Source organism: Vombatus ursinus, unplaced genomic scaffold, assembly GCF_900497805.2.
Source record: "Vombatus ursinus unplaced genomic scaffold, bare-nosed wombat genome assembly UNPS02014794.1, whole genome shotgun sequence".
NCBI lineage: Eukaryota > Metazoa > Chordata > Mammalia > Diprotodontia > Vombatidae > Vombatus > Vombatus ursinus.
Genome location: NW_020954572.1, coordinates 13,680,103 through 13,703,180, shown reverse-complemented (window position 1 = coordinate 13,703,180; position 23,078 = coordinate 13,680,103). Strand labels below are relative to the sequence as shown.

Here is a 23,078-nt window from a genome sequence, read left to right as displayed (position 1 = left end):
AGAACTTTATACTTAATATTCCTAGAACACGTTAGAAAAAGGGAACTAAAAAATTCTGAGAACACTAAATATAGACATATATAAATATTCATTATAACTAGAGACCAAATGTTGGCCAATGTTCTAGTCAAGGAAAAGCATTCATAAATTATCCTTTTCTTTATATTTCAGCTTGAAGAGTTAAGTGTTGGTGTAAGCCATGTTTTTTATCTTGAAAAGAGGCATTTCCATACGAAACTGCTGGCTATGTGAGTTTGGCTCCTCAGTGTCACTTGGAAGGCACCAGAAACTGAAGCCTATGTGTGAGGTAAAGATATAATTTCATCTTTTTTTTCTTTTTGATGAGACAATCGGGGTTAAGTGATTTGCCTAGGGTCACACAGCTAGTAAGTGTCAAGTGTCTGAGGTCACTTTTGAACTCAGGTCTTCCTGACTCCAAGGCCAGAACTCTATCCACTGCGCCAACCAGCTGCCCCAATTTCATTTTTAAATGAACACTAGTAGCTGAGAGGAAGAAAAAAAAAAAAGAAAAGAAAAGCTTATAAGCTGAGGAAAAGGCCTATATTTGCTCATTATTATTTATTATTATTATTATTATTTCAGACATTGGGGTTATGTCTTTAGAACATTCATTTCTTACAGTCCTATTTATTTTCCTCTAGTCTAAGTTTAACTACCTGTTCAATGTCATGCCAATCAAAAATCAGTCAATAAGTAGTTAAGTGCCTACTATGTGCCAAGTACTATGCTAAATGCTGGGGATACATAAAGAGGCAAAGGACAGTCCCTGCCCTCAAGGATCTTACAGTCTAAGGGGTGAGGTGGGGAAGAGAGACAATATGCAAACAAATACACACAAAGCAAGCTATGTACAGGATAAAGAGGGAGTAATTAAAAGGAAAGTAGAATGAATTGGGGTTAGGGAAGGCTTCTTATAGAAGGCAGGATTTTAGTTGAGACTTAAAGGAGGCCAAGCAGTTATCATTCATCCTTCATTTTCAAAGAAGACCAATGACATCATGATGTAATGGGTAATATCTTGACTTGTGTGTGAAATGGATTTAAGGGAGGCAGAGTCATATCCAGAGTAGTCAGAGCAGAGAAGGGAGAGTATTCCAGGCATAGGGGACAGTCAGAGAAAATGCTTGGAGCAAAGAGACCGAGTTTCTTGTTGGTGGAACAACCAGAGGGCCAGTGTCACTGGATGGAATAGTAGGGACTGGGAGTACAGTGTGAGAAGACTGGAAAGTTCTAGGAGGCTAGGTTATGAAGGGCTCTGAGTCCCAAACAGAGCATTTTGTATTTGCCTGTGGAGGCAAAAGGAAACCACTGGAGTTCACCGAGTAGAGGGTGACATGATGAGACCTGTGCTTTAGGAAAATCACTTTAGTGGCTGAATGGAGAAAGGACTGGAGTGGGGAGAGACTCGAGGCAGGCAGATCTATCAGATCTACTAGATCTGGCAGATCCACTAGAATTTAAGAACATAAGCCCTTAGAGCTAGAAGAGACTTTACACATTATCAGGCCCAGCCTCCTCATTTTGTAGATGAGGAAATTGAGGCTTCCAGAAATCAAGCAATCACTTTGAGGAAGAGAAAGGAGAAGAATGAAAATCACGTAACTCTTCACATCAAGAGAATCATATTGACTCAGTCAATAATCTCACCGGATAAGGTTTGTAATGAAGGCCTATGGTCTTATTTAATCTAACAAATTATTATCCATGACTATACAACTTTAATTCATGAATATGTCTATTAATATTCCTTGCTGTAGAAATTAGTCCCTGTTGCGTCTTTATCCATGATATGTGTGTGTGTGCGTGCGCATGTGTGTATATATAAATTTGTCTTCTGTGTTGAGAAAAGGCACAAAATATTTTTTCATAAATGTACTTTTGTTTGATTTGTATCCAATTTGGTAATATAATCCCAATTAGTTTTCTTTTTGTAATACATTAAATTGTCTCTTTAATAGAATATAATTAAAAGAGCTTGCCTAATGAAAGTGCAGCTTAAGACATAGCTTCTACCCATATTGCCCATATTGCCCCATCACTGGTATTGTAAGTTTTCACAAAATTTTACCAGGAATATTCATTTTAAATATTAATATTTGCTACAATTAGCCTTAATTATAAAAATTAAATGCATATTTTAATTCATTCATCCAAAAAGGACCACTATGTAAAAAGAAGAAATTGGTTACTAAAATGCAAACTATTGCCTTGAAACAGGAAAGTATAAAGATAAGTCCAAAATATACAGAAGAGAAAGAAATTATGTCTGATTACCCTTAGCAGGGACACTTTCAAAGACGTAATTTTTAATATATTCCATAAGAACAAGTATCCCTGCTTTCCTTCAAAGGGACCTTCTTGCCAATATGTTGATGAGCATTTATTAAGTCTTTGTTATACACCAATAATCAGAGAATAAATCATAAAAAAAGCAAAGAGTTAGTTTAATGACCACAGTTTTCACAAAGGATTATTAAATACTGTTTCTACAAAGATGACCAAAAACTATGAGGGGAACAATTGTTCAATCTAGGTCCTACCATCTCAATTCCTGAAAGCCAGATGATTAGTTCTAAGAAATTAGCTATCTTCTAAAGTGGTTGTACTTGGTCCAGTCTTATCTCACCTGACCCTTGAGTAGATTCCAAAAAAGCTCAGGGGAGGGTAATTCCACAGTGGATCTTTGAATTCTGGACCAAAGTAGAGCAACATTCTAGTTTAAGTAAGGCTAAAGGTGATGCAGGTTCCCCACCCCTGAGGTTTGTGACAGACAATCTCAATCCAATATATAACTCATCTGATACATAACTGAGAAGTTTTTCATACTGGCCTTCAGGGATTGCTTCTCATTTGGGCCAAAGCCAGTCTTAGGCAAAATTGTGATATTTATTTTTAGCAAATCTCTCCTTTCAGGATTCATTTTCCCCTCCCTTCCGAGCCTCCAAGTGAACTTAGAGGCAGTTGAGCTGTGCAGTGGATAGAGTTCTAGGCTTCATGTTAGGAAGGCCTCAGTCCAAATCCAGCCTCAAACACTTTATTGACTATGTGACCCTGGACAAGTCACTTAACTTCCAGCCTCAGTTTCCTCAATCATAAAATGAAGATAACAACAGCATGTATATCACAGGGCTGTTGGGAAAATCAGATGAGGCAATAATTGTAAAGAATTTAGGCAATGCCTGTTATGTGGTAGGTGCTATATAAATATTTATTCCCTTCCTCTTTTCCCCCTCAGGGGTCTTAGGCTATTGCTTCCTTCTAGAAAGAGCCCAATTTTAGCATTTCAAGTGAAAGAAGAAAAGATTTAAGGTGTATTTATAATTCCAGTCTTCAAATATTTATAGGGTTATTATGTGGAAGAGGAAACAGTTTTGTTTTGCTTGGAATCAGAAGGAAGAATTAAGATCAGTGTCAGAAGGTATAGGCAGATAGATTTTGGTTTAACATAAGGAAAAATTTACTCACAGCTAGAGCAGTCCAAAAAATGGAATTGGCAGCCTCATCAGGTAGCGAGTTCCCTGTTACTAAGTATATTGAAATTGAAGTTGGATAAATACTTTTTCTGGGATGTTTATAAATAAGCTTCATTATTTGGATAAATGTTAAAATAAATGACTTATAATGCCCCTTTATTCAAGGAGAGATACAATTCAAGAAAAATTCCATTCTAAGGAACTCCCCCCCCAACTTCATTTTGTTCCATTCTTTATATCTTGTCTTTTCTTTCCCTTAAAATTGTGGAAAGTGGAAGAATGTTATAGGAGCTTTCCATTAAAAATGGAATACTGTACCTAATCTAGGTATTATAGCTCCACAGACCTATAGCATGGATCCTAATCTTTACTGAACTGGAGAAAAGAAATCTTACTTCATGTTATCAGAGCTATAGAAAGTGACCTGCATTTTAGCCATTGTCATGTTATTAAAAAAAAATTCCAGAAACCACAAGGTTGAACAACAACAAAAATAATAATGATGATTTATATGCTACTCTAAGATTTGCAAAGTACTTTATAAATATTACCTCATTTCATTCTCTCAACAACCCTAAGAGATAGGTGGGATTATTATCACAATTTAACAGATGAGGAAACTGAGGCAGACAAACCTTAAACTGGTTAGTGTGAAAGTGTGAACCATAATATCTCAGAGTTGAAAAGGACCTCAGGCCTATATCTAAATAAGAATTTCCTCCAAAGTGGCCATTAGCTTTTAGTTATAGTTTTCCCATGATGGGGAAATTACTACTTTCTCAAAATAGTTCTTTTTAATTTTTTGATACATATGATAATTATGAAGTTTGTCCTTAAATCTAACATAAATTTGCCTCTTTGCAACTTTCATCCATTCATCCTAGTTTTGCCATATTGGGTGAAAACATACAAAGTATTTTGCTTTAACCCATCAGTTCTAGCCTGTAAAGATCTTTTATGATCTTGACCATGTCCACTCTGGTGGCTTATCCTCCCAGTTTATGTCCCTGGCAAATCTGATAATCTTGCTCCCTGGGCCTTTATTCAGATCATTGACAAAATTAAAGTTAAACACTTTCATCATAACCTGAGGGGACAAACTCATTTGAAAGAGAAAACATGCATGTCCTTATCTACACCAGGCCAGTTGCTTTAAAATAAAACAGAAACTTCAACAAATGCACCCTACATGTATACCCACATGCTCACAATAAAACCTCAAACTAATGTTTTATTCATTAAACATGTTTTCATCTTTTTGAGAAGTTATTATTTTGTTTTCTTTCCACGAAATTATATATATGCCCTTAGCATCTCAATTTTACTCCAGAATAACTGTAAGTACACACACACACACACACACACACACACACACACACATAAATAGGAACTGTTTAATCTTATCTTCATCTGGCTGATCTTAGGAGGAAAGTAAAATCAGACCCATTTGTTTTTACCAGTTGGATTTCCATTTTTTCCCTTGGAGTTTTTCTCATTAGGATGTATAGGACTGAGCATGGTAGCCCACGCTTATAATCTCTGCTATTAGAGGAAGCTGAAGCTGGTGGATCAACTGAATTTGGGAATTCTGAGATGCAGTAAGGCTAAAGTCAATATGGTGGCCAAATTAAGTCCCGCACCAATATGGTGCACCACTAGGAATCTGGGGCCACCAGGCTTACTAGAGAGAGAGAGCCAAACTGACACATACCAGAAACAAAGTACTTCAAAGCTTCCTCAATGATCAGCATTGGGGTCAGCTGAAACCATCTACAACACTTGAAACCTGGTTAATAGGGAAACAAAGAGGAAGGGAGAGGAGAGGAGGGAAGATTTGCAAGGTTTGTGCCCTTTAAAACTTCTATAGGCTTCAAACAATTGATCAAGCACCAAACTTTTATTCAATGTCTATCATACTCCAAGCACTGTATTAGGAACTGAAAACAAAAGACGAAAGTGAAACAATTCTTGTCCTCCAGGAATTTACTTTCTGCTAAATAATCTGAATGCATACAAGCCAGAGAATCTACTTACTTTTAGTTGCACTAAATGTACATCCACATGCTTGCTCTCGGAGTCCTGCTGGACTGAGTAGGTCAGATCCCTGACCCTCTCTGAAGTCATTCGGAGCCATGTCTCAATTTCAGGTAGGTGGAGGACAATCTTCCAGTCTGCCCCCGTATGGAGTGGGGGCGGCTTCTCATACCGTTGGTCAGAATCCATTTCCTTCATCTCATCTTCTCCCTCACCCTGCTCCACTGTAGGGGTCATATTGATGACCATCGGAGAAGCATCAGTAGCCATGGGATCCAATTCCTGTGATCTCATGGGGGACAGGGTTACACTCATGGTTAACATGGAGAAATCTAAACCATACTCCTCTCCAAAAGAGCTAAAATGTAGAAAGAAAGGATAAGACATGAGTTAGATAAGACTGACAAATTAAGAAATCATAATTCATAGTATAAACATGTAAAAAGTAAATTTTCATTTCTTTTCATGATAGATAAAAGTTTCAGCATAAAACCTTAATATTATACACTGAATTATCATCCTAAACAAGTTAGCTAGTTAGAGAAGAAGGTGGTCCAGTTGCTTAAACTTTGGAACAGGTTATATATTTTTATTTCCTTTTCTCCCTCTTTGGACACCAATTACTGGTAATTCTAAGCCTTCGTTTACCTTTAAAAAGGAAATAATATACCAAGTTTTATTCTCAAAAATAAAATATTAGTTTCCAGTTGTCAGATGTTCTTTTTCAAGAGGCTTTTTGATTTCTAGTTCATTTTTTAAAATGAAATATACATCTGCAATACATGGTGAGATTTGTTTAATTTTTAAGATAAGGCTGACCAACTTCTATTTCTTTCTGCAGAAAGTACCTATAATTCTAATATAGAATTCTAGTCCTTAGTGTCTTCTATTAAAAAATATACATATATATTGCTTCCAGTTCTAAAAGAAGGTAATATAATGTAGAGGACAGGACACTGAGTTTGGAATCAGTAAGACCTGCTTTCAAATCCCATCTTCTTGGGCAAATTGCTTAACAATACTCTGTGCTTCAGTTACCTCATATGTAAAAATGGAGGGGTAGGGATTGGAGTCGATGACTTTCAAGGTCTCTTCCAATTCCAAATCTATGATCTCATGAGAAGCTCTCTCTATTCAAGACAATGCACTTCCTCCACCACACCCATCTGGCTTTTTTTCTTACTCCACAAATTCAACTTGTTTTAGATATAATATTCCTCTCATTGCTCATGGGTAGCTCTCCTAAAGGATCACCATTTCATGACAAAAATAGAGTAAAAAGATAAAATAATGTTTGATGCCAAATGCTTTTCACTTACTGGGTTTGTATCACAAAAGATATAAAGAACAGAAAATAAAAGGACCTATATATACAAAAATATTTATAGCAGATCTTTTCTGGTGGCAAAGAATTAGAAATTGAGGGAATGCCTATCAACTGGGAAATGGCTGAACAAGTTGTTCTATATGATTGTGATGGAATATCATCATACTATAAGAAATGATGAGCTAGATCATCTCAGAAAAATGTGGAAAGACTTACATGAACTGAGCAAAGCAAAATGAGTAGAACCAGGAGAATATTGTGCACAGTAACAGCAATACTGTAAGATGCTCAACTGTGAATGATATAGCTATTCTCAGCAATACAATGATCCAAGACAATTCGGAAGGACTTAGGATGAAAAATGCTATCCATCCCCAGAGAAAGAACTGATGGTGTCTGAATACAGATAGAAACATATTTTTTTTCACTTTATTTTTCTTGGGTTTTTTTTGGTCTATGTTTTCTTTTACAGCATGACTAATATGGAAATATGTTTTGCATGACTATACATGTATAACCCTATATCAAATTGCTTGCCTTCTCAATGAGGGGCAAGGGAAGGGAGTGATGGAGGAAGAGAATTTGGAACTCAAAATTTTAAAAATGAATGTTAAAAATTGTTTTTACATGTAATTGGGGGAAAATAAAATACTAAATTAAATTTTATTTTAATTTAGTTTAAAAAACCAAAAGTGCTTTTCACTCATAAGATTCTGAATAAATCAGGAAACCTAACCACTTCCCTCTTGAAGTACATCCAGACCTCCACTATGGTCCTTCTTTGACATTTCATTCTAGCGTGGAGATGAGTCTGTGTTCTAGGCCAGAAAAGCCCTGGCAGGTCCTATGTATTTAGAAAGACTCTGAATACAGGCTTAGCATCACACTGTATCTCTGTTGTCCAAGGATCTGCCTAACTATGTCCGAAGAAGTTCATCACTAGGTTGACCCTGGCAGAGATCAGAATTTTGGCCACTGCAAGTCTCAAAGACCATCTATCTCAGAGAAGGCTTGTGCTCTGCCTCAGGGTGAAGAATATGGCCAATAAATCTGCCGCCCCCGAAGACACTGAACAAGCAGCTTCCCTTAAGGACAAAAAGAAAACTATCAGCAAAGGATGCATGAATTGGAAGAAACCTGAACAGTAATTTTTTTTTGAAGGCACATTGTTATCTTAAAAGGATTTCAAATATTGATGAAATTTTCTTTCTAGTACTTCTGAAAAGACTTTTTGAGTTTTACTTTTTTTCTTCAAGGTCCAGAACATTCACGGGTGAACTTTTGACACTGCCATTTCCATAGCAACAGATTGGGATATCAGAAACATTGGTTTATGGGGATCTTATTTAAAAAAAAAAGATCAACAGTACCAAGGAGATATTGCAAAGAAATGGTGATATAAATGTATTTTCAGGTGATTCATCTCTACCTTGTTATCTCTTTATAATTAGCTAATATTGAATGGCCTTCTTCTTGTGTCAAGTGAGTGAAAACCTAGTAATCACATTTTAGCCCTTACCATTATGTTAGAAACCAATATAAGTGAACCTGGCTATTTATGAATGAGAAAATAATTATAATTGCATTTAGAAATTTAAAAAATAAGGATAGTCCACCATGCCATCTCTTTGGGGGTACAAAGCCTAGTACCTAACAAATTAATCAATTAATCAACCAGTAATCATTTATTAAGACCCCTTACTGAAGACTGCCCTGATGACATTTAGGCATTACATATCTACTCCTAAATCTGGCTATCTTCTCCAAGACAGACACCCTACCTACTACACCAAAAAAGCAAATAATTATTTCAATGACATTTTTGCTCAGCCTTTAGAGTTTCAACTTAATCCAGTATTCTGTGGCCAGCACTCACAACAGTGGCATTTATTTAATAAGGTGATTTATCCAGAGATTTCAAAATCATTTTATCTATCTCTGCTCATCCTACGACTTTAAGTGGATCATAGGTATTATTTTCCCATTTTATGGATTTAGGGAAACAAGATTACAAAAATTTTGCCCAAGTTAGTGGACAAAGTCATATTCTTCATCAAAAGCAGGGCACTATGGGAAAAACCCCACTGTATTTGGAAGTGAGGGGAGAAAGGAGGATGTATTAAGTACCTACTACATGCCAGGCACTGTGGTAAGCACTTTACAAATATCTCAATTTATCTGAGTCATAGGAACTAAGGGGCTTTATCAGTAACTACCTGTGTGACCTTGGACAAGTCACTTCCTGTCTCTAGGCCTCAGTTTCCTCATCTGAAAAGTGGAGTTGGACTAAGTTCTCTCCCAGCTCTAAATCTGTGATCTTAATAATCTATTTGCATGTGCTATTAGATTAATGAATTGCAGTGAGAATGATACAGAGCCCCTGCTCTGTGATACTTTGCCTAAGGCAGAGAACAGTAACAAGTGAAAAAATAAAAAGACATGAAGACAACAGAAACAGAGCATCAAACCAGTAAGTACTTGATAAGTAAAGGTCTTGCACCATACAAATACCAAAGGCAAGTGAATGCTGGGAGTAGACAGAATCACTTATCAGTACCTTCCTAGGTCAACCTATCAAATCAGACTCATCCTAATAAAATGTTAACCTGGGCTGAAAGTTTCTCATTGCTAAGCAGACATAAAACACAAAGCTAAGACAAAAAGCAGTGGAGCCCAAAAGGATACTCCTTAATCACTTGCTCCCTATTCAACCTTCTCTTTTCTACACCTTTATAACTTGAGAATTCATGCTGCATGTATTATCGCAGCTGATAAATAAGGCAGCAGAAATAACATTAAGTTCATTCATTAAACATTTTCAGCACCAACACCAAAATCCCGATTTTAGTACATGTCTCAAATCAAAAAAAAAAAAAAAAATGGCACACACATGGCTACCTAAACTCCAGTGTTCCTGTGCTCATTTGATAAGAAACATTTTGCAATGAAAAGAAAATGCTTATGAATATGGAGGTTTATAGAAACACCCATTCTTTCTGCATATATTTTTACAGTCATTACCAAGTTGAGATGCCTTCTAGGAAAGTTAATTACTCTTCTTTGATGTGATCAGAGTAGAAAATTCAGCCCTGGCCTATTGACTGTACTAGGTTCGACAGACCGACTCTCCCATCCAGACAGTCCAGCTTCTTACAGCATAACTCCTCTCCAGTCACAAAGCAACTAAAGCGTCCGGTAAATAAAAAGGCTTCTGAGCAAGAAAACAATGGCATTAACCCAAGTTCACGTAGGATGCAGGCCAAATTATAACTCTGGCTGTAAGGCAGCTGGTGGGTTAGTGCTCATCAGCTTGTAGGAGCCCAATGACCCCCTTCTGTTATCAAATGCTTGAATCCGTAGGCTGCCTCTCCAGTATTAGAGATAATACCCACCTTTATCCCAGCTGCTGTTAAAAATAACATCCATTAAATCCTTTTCTTTCTACAAAGCCACAGCAAGATGCAACATTTGGAGTGTGAAAGCTGAAAAGCTTAAAGCACTAACAATTTTTAAAAAGCTGTGTTGGGGGGGGGAGCATGGGGAGGAGTCCCCAAAGCTCTCTTTTATAGCTCTGTAGAAACAGAAGGAAAACATACCATGGATTGCTTACTGACAAGGAGCGGGTTTGCTATCACTCTGACAGCTTCCAAAGAAGGAGAAACTGATGCAAATAGAAATGACTGAAATTGAGTAACATCGAATTGGCTCCAGGAGGCTGCCCTTTAGCCAAAGACAAAAGCGTGAACCCCCACTACAAGGTTACCGAAACCACCCCGTTTCTCCTGCTTGCTGTTCTTTCACTCGGAAACAAACTGGAATCAGTGTTTTGTACTCACGGTAAGATCTTTTGTCCCTGCCAGCCACCCAGGACCAAGAACTCCTTCCTACTCTTGCCTCTTCCTCCTCCTCTTCTCTTACTCCCCACCTCCAGCTCCAATTTTCTTTTGTGGCAGAACAAGATAAGCTCCCGAGTCCATTCTGTGCCCTGCCAACAGGGCACTGTAAAGTCTTTGGGGGACTTGTTTCATATGCCCTTATTAGCTTGCAAATGGGATCGCTTAAGTACTCAGCTACTGAATCCCCTATTTGGAGGAAAGTGAATAGTCACTGCAAAAGTACAGTAAGGGAGAAACCTTTTGCAGACCAAACAGTGATAAGTGATTTGAGAATTAGGAGACAGTTGCCAAAACAAGGATGGCTATGGAAAACAGTGTTTGGGCAGACAGAGTACATCATTCAAAACGGGCAGAGAACAATCGAAGGCTGTATTAGTAAGTAAACCAAGCAGTTCCCATAACAGGGTAATTTCAGCCATACTATATTAACGTGAGCAGCTGATGGAACCAATCAGAGTCAAGTAGATTCAAGCCCTCTCATTTCTAGGGAAGAAACCGTTCCTTCCAAATAAAAGTATTATCTGCTTGAGGACAAATATAGCCATAATGTAAATCATTCCCAAACCAAAATAGTGCATTCTAATTCTCTCTGTTCTCTCCTTCCCCCCTCCCACCTCCTCTATTAAAAAAAAAAAAAAACCAAACTAAAAAAAGTTCTACCTTTAAAAACCATCCTGCCTCCGACTCTTGCTAGCTAGGCAAGTGAGGCAAGTGACCCTGGGTAAATCATGCAACCTTTCTCAGCCTCAGTTTCCTTATTTGTAAAATGAGGCACCTACTAACTGGGTTGTTATGAGGACCAAATGAGATAACAAACCTTAAAACACTACGAAAATTCTAGTGATTTTACTGTTGTTATTGTTATTTAAGACAAAACTACAGTGGAAAAATTAAGCCAAATATCATTAGGGCTCTTTTGCTTCTGCCTCACACAAATAACACCTTAGCCTCAGCTGCTGCTATTCATAGAGTGCCACTCTGCAAGCAGATCTCTGCCAGGCTTACAAAGGGGGGCCTGATTCAAAAATCAGATGAGGAAATTACTGGAGATTTCCCTCAAATTCTAAATTTAGTTATTATGGCTTGCTTTTGTTAAGGAAAAGAATAAAAAAGTTAAAGAGTAACACGTGTTTCATACGATGCTCCATCAATTAGGTTCTACAAAAGAAATCCAAATACAATAGAACCTCTCTAATAAATTGCCTAATTGAGCTCTATTGCCTGTCTCAAGGATGAGGAGCCATCTACCTCCTGGATTTTAAGTATATCATCCTGCCTATCTCACTGTACTGCCCTGAGGTTGGAGAGCTTGTGAAGTGTGAATAGCTTTAAGCTCTCAAAGAGAAACATCAATAAGTAACTGCAAAGCATTTTGGTCAGTTACTGCCAAATACAGTTATTGTCTTTTAAGAAGAATCTAGGGAAATTTCTAGAACTTGTGATTCCAGAAATCTCTTCACCTTGTGCTCCCCCTCCCCCACCCTCTGGACACACACTTCTCTCTAGGTCTTAGTAGGGCCTACTCACTTTCTAATCCCTGGATAAAAACCAATCTGGGACTATAAACCAATGATGAGGATTATTTCGTGGGAGTGAAAAGGAGAAAAGGCATGTAGACAGGCAAGTTATATGGTTTAAAAGGACCCTTTTGGCATTACCTCTGATTTTTTTTTCTGTTCTCTTTTTTTCCCATTTAATATCTCCATTGTGTGTTGCTTATCCTCTAAGCAGATGGCTGATTGCCTTTCTACTAATCACATCTACCACTGACCCACTCCCCTGGTTTCCCCACTCAATCACTTGCTAACTCCATCACACCAACCATAGAATCTGTGTGTCAGCCAGAACACACTTCATCAATCATTTCCTGCCCTCAAAGCTGCCTCACACTGCTCCGTCCTTGCTGCCTTCAGACGATTTGGATTCCTCTCGTTTATTAGAAACAGCCGAGATTCAGCTACCTAGTCATCACAACATCCGTGTTTTCCCCACAACAGCAGTTGGTTCCTGCCAAACAAAGATTCATTAAGCAGTTTCAGTCAGTCATCCAACAAATGGTCCAAGCATTGATCAGTGGTGCAGACACTGGACTGAGTGAATGTTAATGAGATTTTCATATTCCTCACCCTTCTCTGTCATATATTAGTAAAAAAAGAAAAAATAACCTCCAAGAATGAGTCTGTTACTTCCCATTTAAGATAGTTTTCCAGCTAAAAAACTTATTCAAAAAGGTTGGAAGCTTAGAAAACTTATTAAATAGATAACAACATTTAATTGATATATATTTCATAATACACATATCTATCTCAACAACAAAAGAGGGTAGTGGATTAAATAAGATAGAAAACTTAGGAGAAATATTTTAACTTAGAGATAGAGGGAACAGATGAGAAGAAATCAACATTCCTCATGAAAAATTTCTATTTGGCACAACCCCGGCTTTCAAGGCAAAGGATTCACTAATGTGCAGTGTGGCATAGAAAAATATATTTATACTCTGGAAAAATTATTTCTTTTACAATTTACAGGTTCTATCCAATCTTAGCAGGTTTTATTTATTTATTTTTGCCTCTAACTGAACCAATTTATTTGTATTCTACATAGGTATTCCTTTGTCTCTAAAGAAGAAAAACAGGGGCAGCTGGGTGGTGCAGTGGATAGAGCACCTAGCCCCGGAGTGGGGAGGACCTGAGTTCAAATCTGACCTCAGACACTTAATACTTAACTAGCTGTGTGACCCTGGGCAAGTCATTTAACCCCATTGCCTAGCCATAAAAAAAAAGGAAAAACAGCCTCCATTTTTCTACTCTTCACTGACATTCTCAATAGCACTGATTATTCTACCGGATCTTAAAATTCATCCTTCAGGAGCCTTCAGTATCCTGCTAGTCATCCTAGACACTACCATTTTCTATTTATAATAGCAGAAAATTCTTCCAAAATCTATTCTACTATGACTTCTTGATATACTCAGCAAGGTAGAAAGGAAACATAGTACCAATGGAAAGAACACTGGTTTAAGAGTCAAAGACCTGAGTTCAAAGCCTGCCTCTGCCTATCACTTGTGTGACACTGGGCACATCACTTAACCTCCCTAGGCCTTCAGCTCCATCATCTGAAAAAAAAAGAAGGGGTTGGTCTAACTAGCCTCTGGCATCCCTTTGGCTCTGGACCTATAATCCTATGATTCCCCTTGATTCCTGTTATTCTAGTCTATATGCTCTCATTAAAACACAAGTACAGAAAAGAGGATTTTTGCTGTTTGCCTTCTTATTGGAGGCACTGACATGTGCTAAATGTAAACTGATTTATCTGCTTTGGAAAGATGGAAAAAAGACTTCAAGAATGCCTTTCTATTTCCTGGATTACTGGAGAGAATGGAAAGGATGGAAAAAATTATCCATGGAGGAAGCCAGAAAGAAAAAGGTTACGAAGAGTTTATATAAATACAATTAAAATGCACTTTTTACAGAAATAAAGGAAGACTTGAATAATTGGAGATATAGCCACTATACTGCCCAAGTTAATTTATAAATTTAATGTAATACCAACTTAGTAGGGTGTTTACCTCACTGAACTAGACAAAACAATAAATTAATCTGGAATAACAAAATGTCTGGAATTACAAAGGAAATAATGTAATAGTAATTATGGAAAGCTAGCACTACTAGATCTCAAACTATTGTAAAGCAGTAAATTTCAAAAGTATTTGGTATTGGTTTTAAAAAACAGAAAAGCTGATCCGTTGATTAAATTAAATAAAGAAGACCTTTGTTATTGTTCTGTCATTTTAGTCATGTCCAACTCTTCGAGACCCTATTTAGGGTTTTCTTGGTAGAGATACTAGAGTGGCTTGCCACTTCCTTTTCCAGTTCATTTTACAGATGAAGAAACTGATGCACACAAAGTTAAGTGACTTACCCAGGGTGACACAGCTAGTAAGTGTCTGAGGCTAGATTTGAACTCGGGAAGATAAATTCCAGGCCCGAACTCTATCCACTGTGTCACCCAACTGCCCTAAAGAAGACTTAGAAGTTAAACCTAGCAGTCAAGTAAGCATTCAAAAAGCCCAAGATACAGCTGGTAGTACAAAGAACAGAGTGCTGGCCATGGATTCAGGAACACCCGAGTTCACCTCTGGTCTCAGATACTTACTAACTTACTCAGACACTGGCTGTGTGACCCTGGGCAAGTCACTTAACTTCTGTTTGCAACTGCAAAATGGAGATAATAACAGCACCTACCTCATTGGGTTGTTGTGAGGATAATAATACTTGTAAAAGTGACACAGGAGGCACTATATAAATGCTCATTTCTACCCCTCTTCCAAAGAACACAAACTATTAATAAGTCTCCCTAAATTAGAAGAACGTCTGAGAAAACTGGCACTAAATTCTTGTGACTAAACTCCTTGAGAAGGCTGTCTACAATCAATGCCTCAACTTCCTTTCCTCTCCTCTTAAATTTTTTAGCCTCTGGCTTCCTACTTTATCATTCAACTAAGTTGCTCTTTCCAAGCGATTTTTAATTGTCAAATCTAATGGCCTTTTCTCAGTCCTATAGCCTTAAAAACTGTGGCTCACCAAATTTTCCTCAATAGTCTCATTCTCTCCATGACACTGCTCTCCTAGTTCTCCTCCTACCTGTCTCACCTCTCCTTTTCAATCTTCTCTGCTGAATCTTTATCCAGGTTATGCCCACTAACCTCAGGCATCCCCAAGTCTCTGTCCTTCTGTCTCTTCTCTCTCTATACTATTTCACTTGGTGGTCTCATTAACTTCTTGCTGTTTCTTGCATAAGACACACCATCTCTCAATTTCTGGCATTTTCAGTGACTGTCTCCCATGCCTGAAATTCTCTCCACCTCATTTCCATTTCCTGGCTTCCTTCAAGTCCCAGCCAAAAGTTCGCCTTCTGTAAAAAGCCATCCCTGATCCTACTAAAGGAGTGTGTATACATATGTGTGTTTGTGTGTATGTACATATGTATGTGTGTGTGTATATATATATATATACACATATATATATATATATATCTTGCTTATACATAACTGCTTTGATGTTGTATTAGATAATGATCTTCTTAGGAGCACAGATTGTTTTCTCTGTGTATTCAGGATGTAGCACAGTGCCTGGTATACTACAGGCACTTAATAAAACTCACTGACTATCAATCACCAGAATTATAAAATAGGATGAATTCCCTTAAAGGATGACTCTGAACCCTCTGATGAATGGTCAACATCCCTGGTTCACAGAACAATAATGAAAATTAGAAAGTATAAGGAGAAAGAAACACCCCATGTAGGCTGGTATCTCTCTGTTTAAGAGACCAAATGGGTAGGCTTTCTATTTTCTTGGAGTGTGTATGAGAAGACATGACAGAACTTTCCAACACTCACCAAATCTTCAAAATACTACCAACCTCTGATGAGATACAAAAGATATCTCTAGTAATTTTTAAAGCTCTGCAGGAAAATGAACTTCTGGGGTCTCTGGATGAAAAAAGAGGATATGAGAAATAGATATAGATAGATATACACACATATAAATACATATGTATATATGTATGTATGTATATGTATATCCATGCACATGTGTATATGTATAGACATCTATGCAACATATATATGCATGCTATATACATCTATGCGATATGCATGTATGGATCCATATATTGTAAATGTATGGCATACCTACATCACACACACGCCTATGTGTGTGAATGTGTACACATGCATGCATGCATGTATGTGTTCACACATGTGCGTTGTATATGAGCATACATGGGTACATACATGTACACATATACACGTGTATGTATTGTTATAGGACTCGTACATGTGGAGATGTATATAGCTGTAGATATGTGGATATGTAGTTTTAAAGAATAACGTTTGTTTTTCTGGACTACGTCTTAAGATAACGAAAGATTAGGATCCTGGCTAGGGACAGAGTACCTCCTGACAGGATGAAAAAGAATAGGTTTGGTCAGGCATTTACCCCTCTTCTTTGAATTACAATTTGAGAGAAGGAAGAAAAGAATAGAGAAACTTAAGTAATATTTTTATGAAAGCAGTTAGTCAACAAGTATTTATTAAGTGTGCACTATGTGTGAGGCATTATGCTAACTGCTAACATGCAAACAACTATGCACAAAAATGAAACATACAGGATAAACTGGAGATCATCAACAGAGGGAAAGCACTAGCATTAGGGGAAGGTTGGGGCTTTGAGAGGTGGCTTGAAGGAAAACCTGGGAAGGGCAAGCTGTTTGATCAGATGGAGAATGTACGTGGTGCTTTGCTAATACAAATCAGGAAATGTGCACAGAGGAAAGATTAAGAGAGTGACAAGGAAAATCTGTCTGAGAAGAAGTTTCATTTAGATATAAGCAGAGAAGCTGAAAAATTTAGGACTTTTCTTAACAATTTCATCTCTCAGAAGATAGAAAAAAACAGGGAGAGAACTGGTAATTATGCTGGCACAGGGACTACCTGAGAAGGGAGTGGTTCTTCCTATGCCTACTCCCTTGCTAACTGGAATTCAGATACAAGTCCCATTTTTGGTGTGTGTGTGTGTGTGTGTGTGTGTGTGTGTGTGTGATCAATAAGCATTCATTAAAGGTCTACCACGGACAGCTAGGTGTGAAATAGAGCACAGGCCCTAGAGTCAGGAGGATCTGACTTTAAATCCAGCCTTAGACACTTAATAGCTGTGTGACCCTGGGCAAGTCACTTAACCCTGTTTACCTCAGTTTCTTCATCTATAAAATGAGCAGGAGAAGGAAATGGCAAAACACTCCAGTATCTTTGCCAAGAAAATCCCAAATGGGCTCACAGAGAGTGGGACAATGCTGAAAACAACTCAACAACAAAAGCCATATACTGGGGCTATGCTAGGGATATCAAGAAAAGCAAAAAACAAAAACAAAAAACAGTCCCAGCTCTCAAGAGCTCACTGTTTATTGCAGAGGCAACATACAAACAGTTATATAGAAGCAAGATATATACAGTGTAAATGGGAGGTGGTCTCAGAAGAAAGATGCTAATTTTAAGGAGCAGCAAGAAAGGTTTTTTGAAGAAGGTGAGATTTTAGCTAGGACTTGAAGGAAGACAAAGAAACCAAAAGGTGGAGATGAGAGAGAAATCCAGGCATAGAGGACAGCCAACAACAAGACTCAAGGTCAGGAGATGAAGTGTCTTGGGAGAGGCACAGCAGGGAGGCCACTGTCACTGTATTGGATTGTGTTTGGCAGGAAAGAGGGGAGGGAGGACATTAAGGTGGGGGTAGGGGAGGGCTAAGGAACTAAAGTCTAAAAAACCTGTAAAGACAGAAAGGAGCCAAGTTTTGAAGGGCATTAAAAGACACATGATTTTATACTTGATCCTGGAAGTAATGAAGAGACACTGGAGATTATTTAATGGGAGTGGAGAGGTAGCATTATGAGACCTACACTTTAGGAAGAGCACTTTGACAACTGAGATGATGGACAGTAGTGAGGAGGGAGAGGAGGCAGAGAGACACACTAGAAAGCTACTATGATAGTCCAGGTGTGGAATGATAAAAGCAGGGAAGTGGGGGGCAGGGAAGGGGAGAGGTGGCAGTATCAGAGGAAAGAAAGGGGCTTATGAAGGATGTTTTTGAAGGCAGAAATAGCAGGACTTGGCAACACACACATAGACACACTTTATGTTCAAAAGCTTTTGGGGTGCTTATTGCTTGGGAGAGGGACCCTGAACAATCTTAATGGAGACTTTTTTAAAATGAATCAGATATTTCCCGAGGTGACTTCTGGGTCAAGGCAAACACAAGCCATACTGTTGTTATTAAAGAGAAGTTTCCCCAAGATTGAACCTGGCCCATCTATCAAGAATAAAAGGGTCTAGGTTCCCTCTCTTGGCATAGTAATTATATTAAGAGTTAAACAGTGTGTAACACAATCAGGAAGATCTGCATTCAAATCATACCTCTGATACTCACTAACCGTGTGGGCATGAGCAAGTCACAACTTTTTTGACCCTCTGTTTCCTCAACTGAAAAAAAAAGAGAGAAAATAATACTTGGTGGAAAAAACTCAGAGTATGACTAAAAGACTCAAAGGAGATGATGTTCATCAAGTGCTTTGCAAAATTTAAAGCATCAGATAAAGGTTAGTTATGATTTAAGAGCATAAAATCATCTGAAGCAACCAGGCTCATCGTCTTTACTCCTGAGCTTAAATCTGCTAGGAAAGTCATTTATTTCCTTCTAATGGTCCCTTGCCTCTGGAAAAATGAAATGGAAACTAAATTGGGGATAAAAGACACATTTTTAAAGTTGTGTAAATACTTAACATTGCCTTGCATTTAGGATACAGCTTGTGAACTTCGTCTGGGAATTTAGATTGGCTTCTTACCTTCCACTTCCAATCAGTTGCTGAGGCCTGTGGATTCTATCTTTGCGCTCTCTATTCTTTGGTCCCTCCCTTTCTTTGCCCACCCTGCTATCCCAATGCAACTGCATATCACCACCTTCCTGGGCAATTGCAATAGACTATTGATGGGCCATCCTGCCTCTAATTTCTCCCCTAACCTTCACCAAAGCTAACAGATTAAATTTCCCTGTGCGTGGGTTTGAGAGCACCTCTCCTTTGCCCCAGTTCTTTAGTGGCTCCTTTTGTTTAGGATACAGGGACAGGGACTTAATCTATGATTTATTGATATAGACAGGTGAGGAAACTCCTTCTATCTAAGCAGGTTGTCACCTTTTTTATAAATTAGAGTCTTAAAAAGTCACCTAGAACATGGAGAGGTTAAGTAATTTACTCATGGTCACATAACTAGTATGTGTCAGAGATAGGGCTAAAACCCAGGTCGTCCTGGCTTCCAGGCCATTTCTCTATCCGTTTGACCACACTGTCTCTGAATACTGTTTAAACTCCCTTATGATGGGCAGCAAGGTCCCATAGGAAAAGAGTCCTGGAATTAGAATCCAAGGATCTGGGTTAACTATCTAGGTTCTATAATTTCCTTAGCCAGTGTGACTTCAGACAAATATTTTAGGTGTTATTTTATAGTTGTTTGGAGGTGAATTTTGGGAGAGTTCAGGCAATTTCCTGCTTACTCCACCATCTTGGCTACTGGAAGTTGGATTTTAGACAAATATCTTAACCTATCTGGGAATTCAGTTTTCTCATCTCTGAATAATAGAATTGAACTGGTTGGCCTCTAAGATCCTTTCCAGTTTTAAATCGATTATCTTAGACTGGCATTCAAGGCCCTCCGCAATCTGGTACCAACCTACCTTTCTCGTCTTATTTCATATAATACCCTCCATTTGCTCTTTTTTCTAAGCAGCCTGGACTATTTGTTGTCCCCTATAGTAATCCAGAATTCTCCTCCTCCATACTTTTTGATCACTCTATTCCATATACCCAGACCACTCTCCATAGCTACAGCCTTCTTTCTACCTGTTGAAGTCCTGTGCATCCTTAAAAACACAACTTAGGTACTCCTTTTTCATGAAGTCTTCTCTGATACTCCCAGTCAGTAGTGATCTTTCCTTTCTCTTTTACATTGATCATTATCTATTTTATATTTATGTATATATTTCATAAATAAAATAGGTACACCTAGGTGGCACAGTGGATAAAGTACTGGACTTGATGTCAGGAAGACTTCTCTTTCTGAGTTCAAACCTGGTCTCAGACACTTACTAGCTGTGTGACCCTGGGCAAGTCACTCAATCTTGTGTGCCTCAGTTTCCTCATATGAAAAATGAGCTGGAGAAGGAAAAGGAAAGCCACTCTAGTACCTTTGCGCAGAAAATCCCAAATGGGGTCATGAAGAGTTGGACACAACTGAACCAACTCAACAACAACATACTGTATTCTTCTATTAGATTCCAAGTTTCATAAGGGCAGGAACTTATTCATTATTGTTGAGAAACAACATGGTACAGAAAGGACATTGGGAGTCAGGATACTTGGGTTCAATAGGCCTAGATTATACCTGGGGCAGCTAGGTGGTACAGTGGATAGCACTGGGCTTGGAGTCAGGAAGATCTGAGTTAAAATCTGGCTTCAGACAGTTAATAACTATGTAACCCTGGGCAAGTCACTTAACCCCTATTTACCTCAGTTCCTCATCTGTAAAATGGTAATACACTAGAGAAGAAAATGCAAAATCACTCTAGTATCTTTACGAAGAAAACCCCATGGACAAGAATTAGACACAACTGAACAACAACTAAACAACAACAAATTATTCCTGGTATTACTAGCTGTATATCTTTGGGCGAGTCACTTGATTTCTCTGGGCCTTAATTTTCTCATCTACAAAAGCAAAATTAATACTTATTCTACTTGCTTCAAAGGACTGTTTACTTTGGGAATAGGAAAGCACTATGCAAATGCAGGCTACTATTTAATCTTTGTCTCTCTACTGCCCCACTCACCCCCCCCCCCCAGTGCCAAGCACAGTGGGTCTGCACATAGTGTTTAATTAATAAAGACCTGCTGCATTGAAGTGAATCATCGAATTGTAAGCTGCATTCACTGCCACCCCACTTCCACCAAGCTCAATGACTTGGTATGGCCCATTAGTCCAAAATCTGTACTACTTCTTTATAATGTTTGAAGCAACAGGTTGTACAGATTTCCTGTTTCATATTTCCTAACAGCAAAGTATAAAGTCTTTTAGAAAGCGTCCAAGTGTCCAAGTCATGCTCTCCATCTTTACCCCAAAAGAGCAAGAAATACAACAAATACAATAACAGAGCAACCAAAAGACCAGAAAGGGGGAAAAATTCTCACAAGGAAATCCCTACAGAAAAACCATCTAAGAGACATAAACAAAGAAAAGCTCCTGATCCAATGAAGATATAATATAAAATGAAAGAATATCAGGAGGAATCCCACCTCCCGCAAAGAAACAATTCTGTGGAAGGAATGGAATACTAAGATTGGTGAGAAAGCCTAATAAAATAATTTAAGTAACAAATAAGGAGTACGTTTAGAAGTCTTCATGGAAAACTACCAGGGAGAATCTATGGTTTAGACCAAAAGCTGGAAAATCTTAACAAAGCAGTGGACAATATGAAAAAGAACAAAATTAAAAGATAGCAAAACTGATAGAACCTGTAAGGTCTCTACTATCTAGAAAAATTGGCCTAGAAGCAAGAGCTTCTAGTACAAAAATTACTACCTTCCCATAAAAGAGATGAAATGAAGAGCTTAAATTCCATGATAGCAAAACAGTAGCTAGGCATGGAGAAAGCAGAAGGCAAGAGTATTTCCAGCTGATGACTCTCTCATGAACAAGTGGGTGCCTGAAAGAAGTAATTTTCCTGGTTATTCAACCTCAGCCTCCTAAGTGAATAGAAGCTTTTCTTTTAGAAGACAACAGGGTCAGGTTGAGAAAAAAACATGCACAATTATACCATACTACTTCAAACAACAGCACATCTGGTTTGCTATTTATGTGGCATCTTAAGAGGAAGCAAAATGCTTATTGTCATTGCAGTTCTTTTGTAAACAAACAGTAAAAGGATCTGAAAGGTGACACACTAACATGAAGGTCTGGATTTTCAAGACTGTTCCTCCCTACATATATCCTCTTGTCCTACAAAGAGTGTTTGCTTTTCCAATACTTTGATGTCATCAAAAAATAAATATTAATGTCTCAGTCAGTGAAGTTCATCTCTTAATGCATTCAAAAGTATATTATGAGCAAACTTTCTTTTGCGTATACCGTATCCTAAAAAGAATGAGAAAAGCCTTCTGGCATGCCTATCTTTAAAGGATACAGTGGACTCAAGGTAAGATCCCAAATCCTAAAGTATTTCATAATGGTTTAACTTAGAATAGATCAAGGCCAGACTACCAAGCATTTGTAGACAATTTATGAATACTGCAATAGAATATTTGACAGAATATTGGAAGATGTTATAACATAATGAGCAGAACAGCACAATGGGGCTGGGTGTGGTGGTATATGAGTGTAATCCTTGCTTCCTGATACCAAGGGAGACTGAGGTTGGTAGATCTCTAGAACTTAGGAGATTTGAGCTGCAGTGGACTAAGCCAGTTAGAATCTACAGGAAGTATGGCATAAATATGGTAAATCCTAGGGGGATAAGGGCCATCAGGTTGCCTAAGAAGGACCAAACCATCCTAGGTCAGAAAACAGAAGAGGTCAAAGCTCCAGTAAAAATCTAAGTGGGACCAGGTCTGTGAATTGTCCCAGCACTTCCAGCTTGAGTAAGAAAGGAAGATGAAGATGGAAGATGGAAGAAGGAAGAAGAAAGAAAGAAAGAAAGAAAGAAAGAAAGAAAGAAAGAAAGAAAG

At 38.1% G+C, this 23,078-nt stretch overlaps 1 protein-coding gene across 1 annotated transcript in view; it reads right to left on the bottom strand.

The window, feature by feature from the left end:
* The window catches only part of AKAP6 (A-kinase anchoring protein 6), a 470,308-nt gene extending 459,565 nt beyond the window's left edge, over nt 1–10,743 (bottom strand). Inside the window, exons 1-2 of the mRNA XM_027870237.1 lie at nt 10,692–10,743; nt 5,529–5,886 (exon numbers count right to left, since the gene is read on the bottom strand). Of these exons, the coding sequence (XP_027726038.1) occupies nt 5,529–5,852 (324 nt within the window). The 5' untranslated portion in view covers nt 5,853–5,886; nt 10,692–10,743. The remainder of the gene's footprint in view (nt 1–5,528; nt 5,887–10,691) is intronic.
* Between the last annotated feature and the right edge of the window lie 12,335 nt (nt 10,744–23,078).